The sequence below is a fragment of the Ceratosolen solmsi genome, unplaced genomic scaffold (genome assembly GCF_000503995.2).
Source record: "Ceratosolen solmsi marchali unplaced genomic scaffold, CerSol_1.0 scaffold30, whole genome shotgun sequence".
In the NCBI taxonomy this organism is placed as follows: Eukaryota; Metazoa; Arthropoda; class Insecta; order Hymenoptera; family Agaonidae; genus Ceratosolen; species Ceratosolen solmsi.
Genome location: NW_011948421.1, coordinates 8,824,033 through 8,842,124, shown reverse-complemented (window position 1 = coordinate 8,842,124; position 18,092 = coordinate 8,824,033). Strand labels below are relative to the sequence as shown.

The following is an 18,092-nucleotide window of genomic DNA, read 5'->3' as shown; positions in this document are numbered from 1 at the left end:
TTTAACGAATTTTACACAATTTAAATTATTCTAGCTTATTTGAAACGATTCATTTTATGTTTTTATTTTTAATTATTCATGTGTATTGTATACTTAAATTTTAAAACTTTAATAAAATCGTAAGTATTTCATATTGTTTTTAATTTAAGTATTTACCTATCTCTATATTGTATTTACCAGTGTATTTATAGTTTGAAAGGTTCTTAGAATGATGATTTTCAAGAAGTACTTCACAATAATTGAAAATTAATTTTTTTATATTGTTGCTAAGTTTATATTAATACATTTATTATTTTAGATTCGTTTTAATCTGAGGTATTTTATTCTTATGAATAATTTTTCAATATTTTTATAAAATTATATTTTATTTTATAATATTTTTATAAAATAAATAATTAAATTCTTATTATAATTTAATATGATATTGTCTTATTTACATTATTTTTTGCATATTAATTTTTGTTGTTAATTTAATAAATCTATTAACAATTATTATCATATAGGAAGCATACAGATGAAAAATTGAATACTTTAATTATATAAATAATGAAATTTAATAATATATCAATAAATCTAGTTTATGTACAATTAAAAAGTAATAATTAAATCAATTAAGTTGATGGATATTTTTATTAATCAGAACTTTATACAGTCGTTTATTATTAAACAAAGTTTGAGTTTAAAAACAAATGTTTTTATATTTGCGTGCAGTTTTTATTTATTTTTATGTGTAAGCGTATTTTATATTTATATTTTTATTTCCAATAATAACCAAAAAATCTACTAATTTTATTACTTATTGAAGTGTCTGTGCAAAAAAGTTTTTATTATTTTTTTTTAAATATGTAAATGAAATATAAATATGAATATATATTTGTATGTAATATATGTTTTATATTTTCAAAAATAATTATACACAATTCTTTTTTAAAAATAAAATTTTTAAAATATCAATTCATTACTTGAGCTGTTTATATTTAATTAATTTAATGCAAAAAAGCTTTTTAGGTTTATTTTGACTAATCTATATGTAAATAAACAATAAAATTCGTAATATTCGTATATAAAAATAATCAAACCAATTATTTTATAATGGTAATTTATGCACTAATGACATGAATTTGTGAACACAAACGTACAAGTATTCTTATTGAATAATTGAATATTCTAAACAACAATTATAAATTATAGTTATTAAATTAAATTAGTTTGCTAAACATCAAGAAAAATTCCTTGAAAATATTTGAAGAATCTTTATCTTTATGAAAATTAAACTGAATAAAAATGAAACAGTGAGTAAAATAGATACACACTTATCAATATATCTAAATATTTTATATAACTAAATAGTTTTTGCTTGCACTATTTATATTTGAACAATAAATATTTCATATTGAAAATATTAATATTTATATTTTGTATATTGATTAAAATTACGTACATAATATAATATAAAAGATATAATATTGAAAACCTAATTAAAACGATTCTGATACTATTTTTAATTTTGCGTCGTTGAAGTTTCATTGGCTCAATTTAATAGTAGCCACATAGAAAAAGAAGTTACAACTGTAGATGGCACCATGTGCTTTGTTTCATTTTTTATTTTAAATCATTTCATGACGTCTACTTGAGTAGGTTCGCATTCATCGTTCGAGTATTAGAAGGTAATGGTATAATGTAAGAATGGAAGAAGCATAGCCAATAATTGCCTAGTACTTTTGTCAATAAGTATTTTTATAAAAAAATTTTGTTATATAAATATATAATTATTTAATTTTAATTTAAGATAAAATTTATAAAAAAACTTGATTCGCTAAAACAAATAATATAAATTTGTCAAACACAGTAAATATGAGTTTCTTCACGAAAGTCTTCGGCGGGAAAAAAGATTCATCTATTCCTACAACCGCCGAAGCAATACAAAAACTCCGAGAGACAGAGGAAATGCTTATAAAAAAGCAAGACTTCCTTGAAAGCAAAATTGAGCAGGAGATACTGACAGCCAGAAAGAACGGCACCAAAAACAAGCGAGGTACACGAAGGAACTTTTTCTCTTTGCCATTGTTGTCATCATCTTGAGAATACTGATTCTAACTACCACTGGGACTTACGACGTTAGTGGTGTTATTCACTATCATCAATCGTCAATTGTAACGAGTTTAAAAATTTCTCAAAATTATAATCACTTAATTTAATCAAATTGTTCATAACAAATTACAATAATATTTTATTGAGAATATTTATATTACAGATTTAATGTGTGTTATGATCATTTACAAAGTTTCTTGTATCCATTTTGTATATTATTAAATATGATGCTTAATTATAAAAAAATTAATTTCATTAAATATTTCTAATATTTCATTTTAATTAAAACAAAATTTTTTATTCTGCAATTATCATTACTATTGTAATTATCAAATAGTTTTCTAATCAATTATTAATCGACCAGTTTATATTTTGAAATAGAAAACATATATTACTTAAATCCTTACTTAAAATTTTTGAGATTGTAATTGTTATAAGTTATCACATTATCTTAAATAAATTAAAATAATATACATTTATAATGTTTATAATTATCTTTTAATTTAAAATATTACACATAATTCTAATGTTCATAGATAAATTAATTTGGATTTTATTGATTTATGGTTTTTTATATAAATTTAATGCTTAATATTAATAAATTATATATATATATATTGTATATTGCAGCTGCTATTCAGGCACTGAAAAGAAAAAAACGATATGAAAAACAACTTCAACAAATTGATGGAACATTATCAACGATTGAAATGCAGAGAGAAGCATTAGAAAGTGCCAACACAAATACCGCTGTTCTCACCACAATGAAAAATGCAGCAGATGCATTAAAAGCTGCACATCAACATATGTGAGAAAATTTGTCTAATAATATATAATAAATTAATTTTGATAAAAAATTACTATTAATTAATTCTTTCACGTTAAAAATCTAATATATTTGTTTTATTTAAAAAATTATTATTAAATTATAATTTTAGGGATGTTGATCAAGTTCATGATATGATGGATGATATTGCTGAACAACAAGATGTGGCAAAGGAAATATCTGATGCAATCTCTAATCCTGTTGCTTTTGGTCAAGATATTGATGAAGATGAACTAGAGAAAGAATTAGAAGAATTAGAGCAAGAAGAACTTGACAAAGAATTATTGGGTATACAGAATACAGATGAATTACCAACAGTTCCTGTAACAACTTTTCCTAATGTACCTGCAAAGAAAACAAGTAATTTATTTATTCATAAAGTATTGAATTAATTATTTAATTTATATTTAATATTTAATCAATATAAATTTATAGAACCAAAACAAGAAGAAGACGATGATTTAAAAGAGTTAGAGCAGTGGGCATCGTAAGGTCAGAATTATATCAAATTTTATACACTATTTTAAAAGATTTTCTAAATAAAATACACAATTATTTTATTATAAGAAAATATCTTTTAAATATAACGTGATGGAGTAAATATATTGCTAAGAATGAACAAATTATCAAAATATATAATAAAATATAGATTTTTTAAAAATAAATTTTAAATACAATTTAATTTTACTTATACAGAAAAAATTATAAGTTACTAAAGAAAATATAGAAAATTTTTACAAATTTATGCCGTCATATTTTAAAAATTAAAGTAAATATTAAATAGAAGAAAATATTTCTTATTAAAATCATTTTTAAAGAAAAAATAAAAATTTTTTTCTTATATAATCTAATAAAAATATTATATTATTGAAACATAACATTCATATTTGTTCACATTGGATATTTGTTGTTGGAAGTATTAATACAAGGTACATCTTTACATTTGATTGATTTTTAATAAATTTGAGATATTCAAAATATCTTTTTTATTACAATAATAATTTAATTCTTGTTAATAAATATTATTGAAGAACTTCATATTCATAACTATTTTGTAAATATAATATTTAAATGTATACATAGTATATATCATATATTAAAACTGAATATAAAAATATATTCAGTAATATATAATTATTTATTTTTCATGCTTTATTTAAAAGCATTTTATTACATGTTCAAAGGTATTTTACTAATTCCTTCAAAATTATAAAATGAATGATAGCAATCGCAATTTACATCATATATTAATGAAGAGTTAAACAGTATCAGAATGTGTCAAATATTATTGAAAATACAATAAGATATTAATAGTAATTAAAATGCTATAATAAAAATTTATATAATTTTAGGAATAAAAATGTTTAAAAAATGTATGCAATTAAGAATCCAAAATAGCACGTTTGCATAGAATATATTTTGAAATACATTAGAAATATATGAAAATTATCTAATAGATATATACAAAAAAATATAAGCTGGAAATAAGTTTATTTAAAAAACTTATATAAAATGACTAAATCAATTGAAAACATTTATTTTGAGAGTCGATTTAAATTTAAATAATTTTATGGGTATGTTCCAAATGATAAAAATAATAAAAATAATTAAAAAATAAAAAATAAAAAATATTTAATGTTTTACTGAAATACTTAAAGAGGGAATACATACATTTAAGTAAAATTATCTATCGATGAATTTTTTTTTCATTTTATTATACTATTATATATGATTTGAACTATATTAATAAATGTTACTATTCACATTTTTGCATACTTATCAGTATATCTTTATATAATACATGACTTTTTGAAGTGCATAAATTGACTTAGCATTTGTTATAAAATTTCTCCTAATAGTAGTAAGGTATTATGTGCTCAAAATATTTTTATTCACGATTTCCCAAAAAATATTTTGATTGAATATTTTTATATATGCAATGATCAAAGATATAATTATTTAGGGTTTAATTTATATAAATATCAATATAACGAATCGATTAACGAATGAAAATTAAATCTTCATGGTTAAAATAATTTTAAAAAATTATACAATATTAAACTATTAAATAGTTTCAATATATAGTTTAATCTTAGAATTTGTATAAGAAAATATTAGATTTTTTGAGATTAAATTTTTAGATAGTTTTAATATAAGAATTATAAAACTAACCAAAGAATTCATTATGTATTAATGAAAAATATATATATAAAACTAATAAATTATATAAGGTTTATATAATTAGTGATCATTACATATATTATACATTACTTCACGATTAGTAATTTAATGTTTTAATTATCATTTATTGGTATAAATAAAGATTTATTATTAGAAAATTCGTTTTAAATATACTTATAGATGTACATGTTAAGTGATGCAAATATTTTCTGTTTAAATTTATTAAATTCAAACGTTAACCTGCTGTATTTATAAATTATGGTTGGTAGTTGTATAAAGGTGTAAGGATGATTGATTAATTAGTTTGAACTATAAGATTTATATGAAGAAAGAAAACAATAAAGATTACCAGGAATAGCAATAAATTTTGTATAAAAAAAATCCAGCTTAAATTATAAATTGCATGGAAAATATTGATGCAAATTAATTGTAACTGATAAAAAGTTAATTATGACTGTATATGATGAAGCTTAACTTATTTTTTTTAAAAATGTAAAATTAAATTGAAAAATTAACACATACATATATATGTTTTTGTAATTTTACTTAATTAACAAATTTAGTTTATTTACACTACCCGTAAAATAGTTTAAAAATGATATATACTAATTATAATAAAATACATAATATTTTGAAATATAAAAACTGTATTTTAAGTAATTTTATGGTAATTTTATATAATTATTTACAATATATTACAAATCTACTGTATTATAATATATCTTTTCTACCTATGATATTTTAGATAAAAAAAATTGAGTAAAGTTTAAATATTATATTTTAAATAGAAGTGTATATAACTCATTTATTAGACAAAATATTAAATTTAAAGAACCATCATACAGGTGATACTTGGATAAAAACTCGTTTAAGTAATTTTAGCTATGCATAAATATTTTATCAACTTTTTATATAAAAAATAAATTATAAAAAACATTAAATAAAATTTGACTTTTAAAACTATATAGTACATGAAGTATATTACAGTAAGTTTTTAAAGTTTCTCTCTCAATAAATGCATTTCAATATCATAATTAAAAGAATATTCTCGTTTTAATTTTAATTAATATTACGATTGATCTGTAATTTATTTTTACTTTTTTTAGTACATACTTATTTTATTCACATAAATAAATTTAAATATATACGTATTTAACTAAATTAATACTTTAAACAATTGCAAAAATGATTAAAATTATTATTTTAATAATTTAATCATTGAAATAAAATGTTTAAGCAAAATATTATTATATATATTTTTTCGTTATTATTCCTAATTATGAAATATGAAAATATATTAATCATTTTCATACAGTTTGATATGATGTACAAAATTTTTTATCAATAAAAAATACTTGTAGTAAAATAAATATTGTCAAAATTGTGTAAAATGTATGAATTATTTTTATTTATTTAAAATTTTAAATAATTAAAATTTTGAAACAATATAAAGTTTATACAAATTTGAATATAAATATATATTTACCAGTAATAAGTATTCAAAGAATACTCTGTTCGAAAAATTTTAATTTATAACCTAGTTGACTTATTTACTCAAATTTATTAAAAAGAGTCTTGTATAACAACTTCAATGCAATATTGTGATATAAAATATTGAGATTTAAACAATTTCCTGTTTTATGATATAGTTTATTTGTAACAGAAAACTCTGTTTAATGTATTACTAATTTATATATTTATTTTTAATTTTTATGTTTTAAAAAAGCCAGTAAGGAATAAATTAATATTACACAATATTTTAAATACCTAATATTTTAAATAAATTTCAATTATGTCATTATATATTCTAGTATTAATATGTAATTGTGTAAGTAATTTTGTTAATAGTTACTTTACTAAATATTTATATGAAATCTTTAATTATAGTACAATTTTTTAAACTCACCATAAAATATGAAATGGAATTTCATAGCTCCTTACAATGTCTATTTTCCATTAATAAATATTATCACACAAAATCACAGCATAATACAGGTTCATGAAAACTGTATTTGACATTAATATCTACAGTAATGCAATACAAACTAATCACTTTAAATACTTTAAAAAAATTAATAATAATTGAAGTAACTATTGAGAAAGGGATTTATAATTAATTCATTTTTAAAATGATAAAATTGCTTGTTAATTGTTTTCAAAACACTCTATATAGATAATAATAACGAATTTGATTTAAGTAATAATAATAGTAATTATTATTATCAGTAACTATTAGTTTAACAAAAATTATTTGAATTATTTAGATATTAAGATTACTAACAATAAATTAAGGTAAAAGCATTTGGAACTCGAATGGTATGTAGGTTGGAAGTTAAAAAATAAACAATTATAAGTTACAATATTTTATTAGTCTATTGATCTTTCACAGAAATAAATTATATCAATTATATTAACTATCTTTTATAATTCATATATTTAAAATTTTTATTTATGCACCAGCCTTATACCGAACCGCAATAGTTGTCAGTACCAAAATTTATTAAAAAAATAACAAATATCAATCACCTACGTACGTAACGATTAATTAGTATTAGTTATTTAGTTATAAAAATACTTTTAAAGAATCTTTATAAGTGCTATATTTTTTATACGATTTTATACTTAGTATATAAATGTATTAATTTACTAGTTATATTTAATATATAATTAAGAAGCATAAATTAAAAATAGTTGATATATGGTTATCATATGCAGAAATCAAGGAAATATAAATCAATTTGTGATGAATATGGTATTTATAATGTTGACAAAAAAAAAACTTCTCATTTGTGCAAAATAATTTCGTATATTCAATTAATTGTTGTTTAAATATTTCAGTGTTCATATTAAAATTGTTTAAATACTAACTTACGTATAAATTAATAAAATTAGAATTTAATTACTGATTATTTTGGTTTATAAAATGTAAAGGGGTATTATCAAAATGTTAAACTGTACTTACCTAAATGTGCTTTCTTAATAAAACAAATCACATTTGTTTCTTACAATTAGATTTGTTACAAAAGGTAAGCAAATATCTAGATACAAAAAAACTATGATTAACAATATCAATTGACGAGTTCATTATAAACTTATTTGTTACAGTTTTACTTTTATCTTCTTGAGTGTATAAAATAAAAATGTATGAAATAACATTTTGATTGATTGTTAAATGTATACCTGAACAAAATTTACACATATAAGAAATGAGAATTTTTAATTAGGATTATTTTATAATAATTAAAGTATGGTAATTTAATCTATTTTAAGTGTTTTAAAATATAATTTCTGAAAAAATACTTATTTAATTGAAAATAGGTAATATTTTTAAATTAATGCTTAATGTTATCAATTTCTATGTAGATTTTTTTTTTTATAGAAAAACTATATAATAAAATATGATTCATGTATTAATTTTTTTATATGCAAAAACTATATTTATTTACAAATTTATATTGAAATTAAAATATGAAATTTAAAAAATATATATTTACCCAACAGATATAACGAATTCATTATTAAGATAAAAAGGCTCTACATCCAATGACATTCACACATCTTTGCTGATATCAAGATTATTTATAATGAATAATAAATATCTTTTTGTTTCTGATGTTGTAAAGGGAATGTTCCAATAAAGTACTTTTTTCAAATAGAAGCATTTATTATCGTGTAAGAATTCATATTGATAAAAGTGACTATCAAGGATATCTATATTTTTTAATAAAAATTGTATAATCAATGAAGATTCGTTGACAAAATTAATTATACTTATATTTATTACTTATATACAGGTTTATTCTGAAATTGCTGTCAACTTTGTATGGAGTAGCATAAGGTATAAATCCTTCAATCTAAATAGTATCAATTTTTCTATATGCATAAGTTCAAGTAAGTAGATCTATGTTGTAATCACTGTATTCATATGAATATAAAGAAAAAATATCCATACTGACCAATATGTAAATGCCATTACCATTACGTTTTGTTGTGACAAAGATAATGTAAATACAAAATAGTATTCAGCATCTTAAAAAACTGTAATATACTATTGAATATGTTATGTTGACCTGCAATATTTGAATAATCTTTATGATAAAGAGATACTTTGCAATGCATTTTCATACAATTATTAAAAAATATATATATATATATATATATATATATGTACATATATACAGCTTCTATTTTCTAAGAAAACGATAATAGTTTTAAATTAGAATTTGAAAGTTGTAATTGTGTAGCTTATTAGCCAAATTACATTATTTATTGAATATATTAATGTGATATTTTTTAAAACTTAATAAAAAGAATAATTATGGTAGAAATTGAGATATTTTGAAATTACTTTGACATGCACAGATGAATGATTACTTTAATGTTGGCAAAACTAATAAATAATAGTTTTCTGAATGTCAGACAAATAATCATTTTCATATGTATCTACCTGTTTCATTTTATATTCTAATATTATGTCTAAATTGTGTTGTCTAATACTAAATTAGTATTATTAAAGCACAGTTTTTGTTGGTAATTAAATATTTTTAAATCTATCGATTAAATAAGCTGTAATATATGTAAAATCAAATGTTAAAAATAGTGAATATTATTTGAAGTATTAATAAAAATAGATATAGAATGTTAAAATAAGCATACATTTTAATATTTAAAAAAAATGAGTTTGCATTAAAAAATCATTTATTACCTAGCCATTAAATAATAAATTAATTTAATTTAAATATTTAAAATAGAACGTATATCAATGATCCGACACTTTCGTAGCACGCTCGAAATTCTTCATTCCATCAAAGAACTTTGATTTTGAAAAATTTCTCATAATTGAGCCATTTTGCGCTTATAAAGATATTAGAAAAAATTAAATAAATGTAATTAATTATAACTAAAAAGTAGACTGCTTTAAATTGAATAAACACAAATTGTTTTTTATAAGTCTTTTATACTGAATATAGAGTTTCCTACTTTAAAAATAAAATGTAGTAATAAACATCACAATTTATAAATGTATTCGATTAAACATTTGGTTATATGAACAAATAAATATAAATTCATTTATAAGTTTTATTTACTATTTTTTTTTAACTCAACTATATATTTTATTTTTTAAATATTTTAGAATAAAAACGTGTGGATATTAGCACGAAAAAATATTAAAACAAAATCATATATTTATTCAATATTAAAAAAATTAAATATATTTTATCAATACAGTTTTTTATTTAATTTCTTTTAAAAGTATTTATTATATAAGCAAATTTATTACAACCTTTAGCACATATAGTGATTATTGTTTGTCATAATTAAAATAGAAATAATGCATATAAGTAAATTAAATTCGAATAATTAAGAAAAGTAATATTCTTTCGAATTTTTAATTAATTTATTAGATCCAAATATAAGCATTTTCTATAATGTTTGATCATGTAACTTATATAACTATTCTAATACTTCCTTGATAATTATGTTAATATTTAATTTGATTTCTTTCACATTTGATAATTATGTAATGGTGTTGATACATTATAAGCCATTATTCGTTTTGAAGCACTCTTCTATCTTCAGCGAAATTATCCCTTCCACACTATCATAAACCAATGAAATGTTTTAAATTATATAATTGACCATAAAATTGAAAACTATAAGATAATGATTTAAACAAATATATTTATTGTGTAATATGTTTACATTTGTTTAATAAAATAGTTATGCTATTTTTAAAGATGTTAAGTTAAAAAATAAAAATTATAAAATGTCAATATCTTTTATAAAACATTGTTAAAAAATAAATTAAAATTTTTTAATAATAATATTTTTACAAACTGTATCATATGTCAACATGTGCATTGATTTTTATTTGTTTTTAACGTGCAAATTGAATAAAAATAAGATATTAGTGAATATTGTCAAAGACGATATTAAATTTGGTATTTATAGTAATAAAATTTGAATTTCCAATATTTAATTTTCATGATAAATTTTACAACCCAGCCAAGTTAAAAATGAGTATTCATATTTATAGTGCTATTTGGCCGTATATTTTACATTGCTGTGCATTGAAAACATTGTGGATATTTTTATTTGCTATTATTTCCATTTCTAATTTTCTTATGATAATGGTGAATTTGTGTTATCAAATTATATTTAAATATGAATTGACAACTAATTGTATTATATTCATAAAATAATTATTTAATTTATCATACCTCATTTTTATTCATTTATTCTTTTTAAAAAATATTCGTACTATTTCAGTATACAAATAAAAAAGAAGATTTAAAAAAGTCAGTTAGTTTGCAATAATTAACTAATAATTAATTGTTTATTAATTACAAAATTAATTATTTGAGCTCATGTTAGAAATAAATTTTCAGATTTTACGGTCAAATTTACTTGAGGTTAGTTATTATTTAAAGATAAATATATTATTAATTCTGTGATAACAAATACTATAAATAATTTTATTATTAGAATATACACGAAACAATTTATGACCTCAGAGAAGTCTTAGAAATCAATGAAACAAAGGTATGATAATTGATTACTTGAATATTTTATATAGTATTGTATTCAATTTATACAAATATTATTAAACAATAATTTCAACATTTAATATATATCAGTTTTTATTATGAAATGTTTTTAAATGTGTGTTAAAAATAACAAATTAAATAACTTTCAATTGAGGAGAAATGATAAGTGAATAATTACTGTTTGATAATATAAAATAGAAAATTATTGTATTATATCTAAAAATAAAAATATATTCTATTTTAGCTTGCAGATTTAGAATATGAAATAAAATCTTTAGTAACAAGAAAAGAAGCCATCAAACTTAATATTTCAAAAATATTTTTTATCATTCAAGTTATTAATTTGTTGAAATGTATCAATACACATATGTGAAAGATAAACAATGCATTATAATTAGAAGAAAAAATAAAAATAGAAGCATTATATATGGTATACATATTTTTACACATAAAAAATGTATTAAATATAATAAATAACTTTATAAACTTTTTATGAATCGTTTTCAATTTTTAAATCAAAATTAAAATTTGATTAAGTACATTGATATATTATAAGCAATTTATTAAATTTTAATGAATCAATGTAAATAATGCTAATATTATTAAAATATTTCAAATCACATTCATGTATTAATTATTAATTATTAAAAATGAATTGTTTGGTGCTAGGACCATTAGAATTCAGGGGCATATTTTGCCGAATACTATTTTCATGTGAAATTAATACAGAACTCGTTGGTAAAAAATTTAATTTTTCAAATGTCTTTTAAACAAATTTGTTTAGAAATTAAATTTGAAATACAAATTTTACAACGTTTTTTTTTTGTAGTTTGTTTCGTAGATGCTATTTGAATGTAGAAATTAATGAATAGATGAATAGAAATAAAATTGGGTTATTAAAGATGAAAAGAATTGAAAGAAAAATACTATTATTTTTACGCTTCGGTTAGATTCATCTAGTCTTCTAGTATACATTAACTGCCATCCTAATAACTATTTTCCAATTATTTAAATAAATTTATAAAAATATATTTATGCGTTAAACAATATAAAATTATATAATTAAATTATTTTTTAAGTACTCTTGATAGTTCTATTTATATTTTCCATTTTAAGAAAACGTATGTTTATAACTTATTTCTAGAATAATAAACCAAAAAAGAAATAAACACATATTACAAGAACTTATAATCAATAATTAATTTTTTAAAATACAGTTACATTGATTTATTTTTAATAAATAATTTCTTTATAAGTTTTTTTAATTTATAGTATTAATTATTAGAAAATTAATAGAAATAATACATTTAATATTATTTAATACAATTTTGAAATTATTGGAAATTCTTATAGAAACCATGGTATACATTGATACAAAATTATCTTTACTAAGATTTGAATACCGTTATTCTTTGTACTGTATATAGTTAGTATTTTGTACATGGTTTAAAAACTATGTACTTAGGCACAAAATAAATCTTAAATGTAGAGATAAACCACAAGAAATTTTGGAATATTATCAATAATACAATTCAATGTAGTTATGAATTCAGTTTGTAAGGTATATTACACAAATAAATTTATTTAAATCTTGTGATGCATAAACGTTTAATTCCAAATAAATAGAGAATTCATTTAATTATAGAATTATGTAACTTCACAGTGAATTCTGAGAAAGATTTTATGATCAAAACTGGAACAAGATTTCTCTTATATGTAAAGTAAGAGTAAACTTTTTGTATAACTACAACTTACCTATATTCAGAAAGTAATGTTATTCACGACAAAATATTAAGCAAATAAGATGCTAATAGTAAAAAAATTTAAAAAACAAGAATTATTTCCTTGTTTTACTTGCTAAATGTTCTTATTAAAGAACAATCAATAAAATATTAATAAAACCAGTTGAATATCAAATTCATAGTTCAGTATGTTTCGATGGGAATTTTTTTAGCACAGCATTATAAAGATTGTAGAAAGCATAAAAAGTAACGCTGAGAATGACAGCAAGAGCAGTGCCAAAGATCCAAGAAAGAAAGTTGCCATCTATAATGTTGGAAGATTTATTACGTTGTTTGAGTGTACTTATGTCACCAAGTGTTATTCCCTTGCGTTCTTCCATCAATCGCTTCATGTTGGCAAGTTTCTCACGCAGTTCGTCAACAGATTCTGATATATTCTCCATTCGTTCGCAGTTATTTGACAGCTCTCCAATCATTGCTGTAAAATTTGATATGCAACAATTTTCATGCTAAAGATTAATTGTAAATTATTTTCTGATGTAATATATTATCTACATGAAACAAGAAATGTTTTTAATTAATATTAAATCCTAAGTGTAATAATATACAATGAAATTAATAGAAGAATGATTTGAATATAATTATATATTATCAACCTATTGACTTAATTAATTTAAAGTACCAGAACTTTATTCCAAATTAAGGAACGGAATTGTGAATTAATTATATGAAATAATGTTTGTAATATTATTCTATATAATCTGTCGTACACACAGTATTATTATATAATAAACAATATATTATTCACAAACATTATGTATATTGTTATTAAATAGTTAAAAACAAATAAATTTTGTTTTATTTTATTACAATTAATGCCTCTAATTTTGTGCTATATTATATCTATTATTTATTTAATTTTTTATTATTAATAAGAAAATATCTAGATTAACAAAAATTTTTTTTTAATTAAACTTTTTTTAATAGTCTACCAATCAAATAAAAAATATTTATAATTTTTTTAACATGAATTAAGTATAAATTGCTCTCAAATATATAAAATATACACATGCATAAATATATATATATATATATATATATATATACATATTATAACACATTATAAGGGTTGCTTATTTGTGCCAATTATTTAACTGCTGTAAAACGAAATTTGATAATATTTTAAATTCATATATAAATACAGGCGTCGAAAAGATTTAATTCCTCTCTCCTTTTAATAATTTTAAAAAATATTTTCGAATCCCTTCTTCCCTTGCCGTCACTATCAAAAGGATGGCGCTATTAACCTGACCGATAACGGACATGCGACTGTTAAAATATAGAATTTCGAAAAAATAAATGTGAATAAGGCAATTAAATTATCATTTTTAATGCTGCAAAAATAGGGTATAATATTAGCTTACCTGTAACCTCAGGCGGACAAGTATGTGTTTCCGTCTTCATGTCGTTGCTGTTTACGATTGTCTACAATATGTTGCACTAAGTTGGCTTACTGCATTATCGTTCCTACAGCAGCCCGAATATAAATTTATCTTTCTCCCTCGCCTTTACCTTATTGATTCTAAAAATAATGTGCGCATTCATCTTCTCTTATAGACCATTAATGCGCGTTTTTGCTTTCTACCATGATTCAATTAGTTATGCTGACTTTATAAGCAGTTTATACGCATTTGTGTGAATTTTACCGGGGGGGGAGAGAAGAATAAAATTAAAGTATGTAGGTAGTAGCGCACATCGGTAAATGATAAGCTTATGCAATGTTGGCTTGCGCTGAAGCGGAATGCATAGAAACATATAATTGTAACGAGTTATTAAGGTCATCAATTCATGCGTCTTATTTCTTAATCGTATTTATCTGTGAAGCTTATTGAAAATTGCGGTAAATACACTTTTACTACGTAATTGTATTTTTTTTTTTAATTTGTGATGACATATTTCCTAATGAATAATCCTATATATTTTTATATATTTGTGTTTTTAACTTGACATTTCAACCTTTTTTAACAAGAGATCATTATTCTTCATATATTCTAGTAATATAATTAGAAGATCTTGTTTAATTTTATTTAATTTAAACTTCTAGATACTATTTAAAGTAAATCATAAAATGTATACATTTGATATTATAAAAAAGTAAAAAGGATATATAAAACCATAATATATTATATACAGTTTTTTATAATTTTATAGTTGTAAATTAATAGCAATATACCATATCAATATTGGCAGCTTAGGTGTTAAAATGTCTATAATTCTAAATTACAGTAAAGTAAAATCATATGATTAATATATTACTGGATTTTATAACTATATATATATATAAATATGTTTCATTTTCAATTATTGTACATGATCACAAAACATTTTCATATCTTTTGATTACAGAAATTATATTAAATTTATTCTTGGGAATATGTGCAACTGTTACAATTGAATTTCAATATCTTTTCTATATACTAAGACTTTACCCAAAACCTAGGTCATTTATTTATATTGTAAATTATACTTTAATATATCTTATGAAAAGAGTTTTCATAAATATAAAAGCATTTTATTTATATTAGTTTTATCGTATTTCTTATTAAATATTATTTTAAATCATTTTAAATAAATCAAATTTAAAATTGTTGTCTCACTATCATAATTGAATTCATTTAATATTTTTTAATAATTTACACAGTTCTTCATCATATTACTTCATTTCAATTATGCATACACATTTATATTAATTTAATGATTAGAGGTTATATTATATTTCACTTGTACGCATATCAGTAAATTTTAACAGTACCTAGTTTTTATGGTAATAAATAAAATAAAACTCTTAGTTTAAAAGTTAAGTTGTTAAAAATTAACAACTTACTGAATACATAGAAATAATTAATTTAATAATAAAAAAACTTAAAATTAAATTAATTATGTCTATTAAATATTTTAATAATTTTGACAATCCAAGGTAACCTAACTACCTATTTTATTATATTAAATAAATTTTATTTAAAAATAGTATAATCATAATTTAACTTTATACAGTACAACTGTTTTATTTTAATCAAATTTGGTTTAACTTTAGATTTATCTTGAATATTTTATAAAACTGATATATTAGTATTTTTATTTGAATTAATAATATTTTAAATATAAATAAAGAATTCTTTTAAAATAGTATTATCAAAATTAATTCAGTAAGTTTTTAATTAGAAGCTTAAGAACTATTCTATGTATTAAATATTCTAATATTAATTTAATAATTCATAATTTAATAATTTAATAAAAATTATTTATTTAAATTTAGATTTATAATATATTTATTTACATATATGTTCAAACTCTGATAAATCATGAATTTTTTAAATATTAATTTTATAAACATAAATTTTAATATTAGTTTGTATTATATTTTCAATATATTGAAATAGTTTTTTAATTTATGTGAATGCTTTAATAATACAAAATATTGTACAATTTACAAATTATTTTCATTGATTGAAACTGTTAATTTTTTTTCAATAATTCATTATTTTTTATTGTTATAGATTTATAAAATGATTATAATTTGTTAAATGAAATAAAATTCAATATTTAATAATAAAATAGTTGTTTAAATTTTTTTACCAAATAAAATATTGTAACAATTATATTTTATAAATTTATATTATAATATACTATTAATAAATAAGCAATTAAAGCAAAATATGATTATTGTTTTTAGATCAACAACTTAAATACATTTATAATATATAAAACAATGTTCTAAATATTTAATAAATCTTGTATAGAATAAAATTATTTAATATAATAGTTGCATACTTGAAGTTGGAGACTTAGAAGTTTGAAATTTTATTTGTTAATTACTCAAGTTAATATATGCTATTAAGATTATTTAAATATAATATTTATATAATATTTATATATATAATTATACAAATATCTTGTACAATGATATTTTACAAGATTTGCCTACTTAATTAGAAGCTAACCTCAAAAATAGAGATTTTGGTCTGGAATTTTTTAACAATATAGTAAATAAACATTTTCTATAAATGCACAGTAATAAACTTTTATACGTAATAAATAATACTTTAATCCATACGCAATAATGCTTGTTCTACTAGCTTTTTGTGCTCATAAACGAAATAGGTACATTTCCCATATATTTAAATAAGATGTATTTACTACAAATACAGCGCATTAAATATTGGGCGCTTTTATTAACATAATTTGAAGAAAAGAAAAAAAACGGATTTTTTTCATAGTTTCTCCTTTTCCAGGTCTACATAATTTTCCTATTTACCTTTCCCTTTTTTGCGTCACTTGTTCTCATTCTATTATATTCTTTCCTTATCATGTAATCACATATGTACTCACTTACTCACTAACCTTATCCCCTCTACTTATAAGATTGAAAAAATATGCGAGTACGATTTTAACTTTGTAGAAAAATGAGAAAATATCTACACGCAATTTTTATAGTAATAAGAATAGAATAATACAACTTTGCTATGACAGCGTAAAGTAAAAAAAAGACAAAATACCGCGTAGGAGAGTTTCTTGAACAGAAAAAGAATAAGAAACAATATGCCGGTACTTTTTAATGTGCTTATTTGTCCTTTTCATTGTATTTTTCACTATTTTTATAAGTGTAAAAATTAATATCTATTTTTTAAAATTTTTTCGAATATC

At 19.9% G+C, this 18,092-nt stretch overlaps 3 protein-coding genes across 10 annotated transcripts in view; 2 read left to right on the top strand and 1 right to left on the bottom strand.

The window, feature by feature from the left end:
• The first annotated feature begins 1,262 nt into the window (after positions 1-1,262).
• On the top strand, positions 1,263-8,756 carry shrb (charged multivesicular body protein shrub). 2 transcript variants are annotated; one of them, XM_011498810.1, is made up of 6 exons: positions 1,263-1,292; positions 1,850-2,035; positions 2,722-2,899; positions 3,030-3,277; positions 3,353-3,409; positions 8,600-8,756. In XM_011498810.1, exons 2-5 carry the CDS (start codon positions 1,855-1,857, stop codon positions 3,406-3,408), a joined length of 663 nt encoding a protein of 220 aa, XP_011497112.1. In that variant the 5' UTR covers positions 1,263-1,292; positions 1,850-1,854; the 3' UTR covers position 3,409; positions 8,600-8,756. The 2 variants fall into 2 exon arrangements, with proteins under 2 accessions (XP_011497112.1, XP_011497111.1); XM_011498809.1 differs by lacking the exon at positions 1,263-1,292 and having other exon boundaries at positions 1,807-2,035.
• A 4,582-nt stretch (positions 8,757-13,338) lies between these two features.
• On the bottom strand, positions 13,339-15,058 carry LOC105361574 (uncharacterized). The gene is made up of 2 exons (XM_011498800.1): positions 14,813-15,058; positions 13,339-13,866 (listed from the first exon to the last, which is right to left on the bottom strand). The coding sequence occupies exons 1-2, from the start codon at positions 14,850-14,852 to the stop codon at positions 13,565-13,567; spliced, it is 342 nt and encodes a 113-aa protein (XP_011497102.1). The 5' UTR covers positions 14,853-15,058; the 3' UTR covers positions 13,339-13,564.
• Positions 15,059-15,179: 121 nt separating this feature from the next.
• Positions 15,180-18,092, top strand: part of Liprin-alpha (PTPRF interacting protein alpha) — a 40,324-nt gene continuing 37,411 nt past the window's right edge. For all 7 annotated transcript variants that reach the window (XM_011498803.1, XM_011498805.1, XM_011498807.1 and 4 more), the window contains exon 1: positions 15,180-15,288. The gene's annotated coding sequence lies outside the window, so the exon portion shown is untranslated. The remainder of the gene's footprint in view (positions 15,289-18,092) is intronic.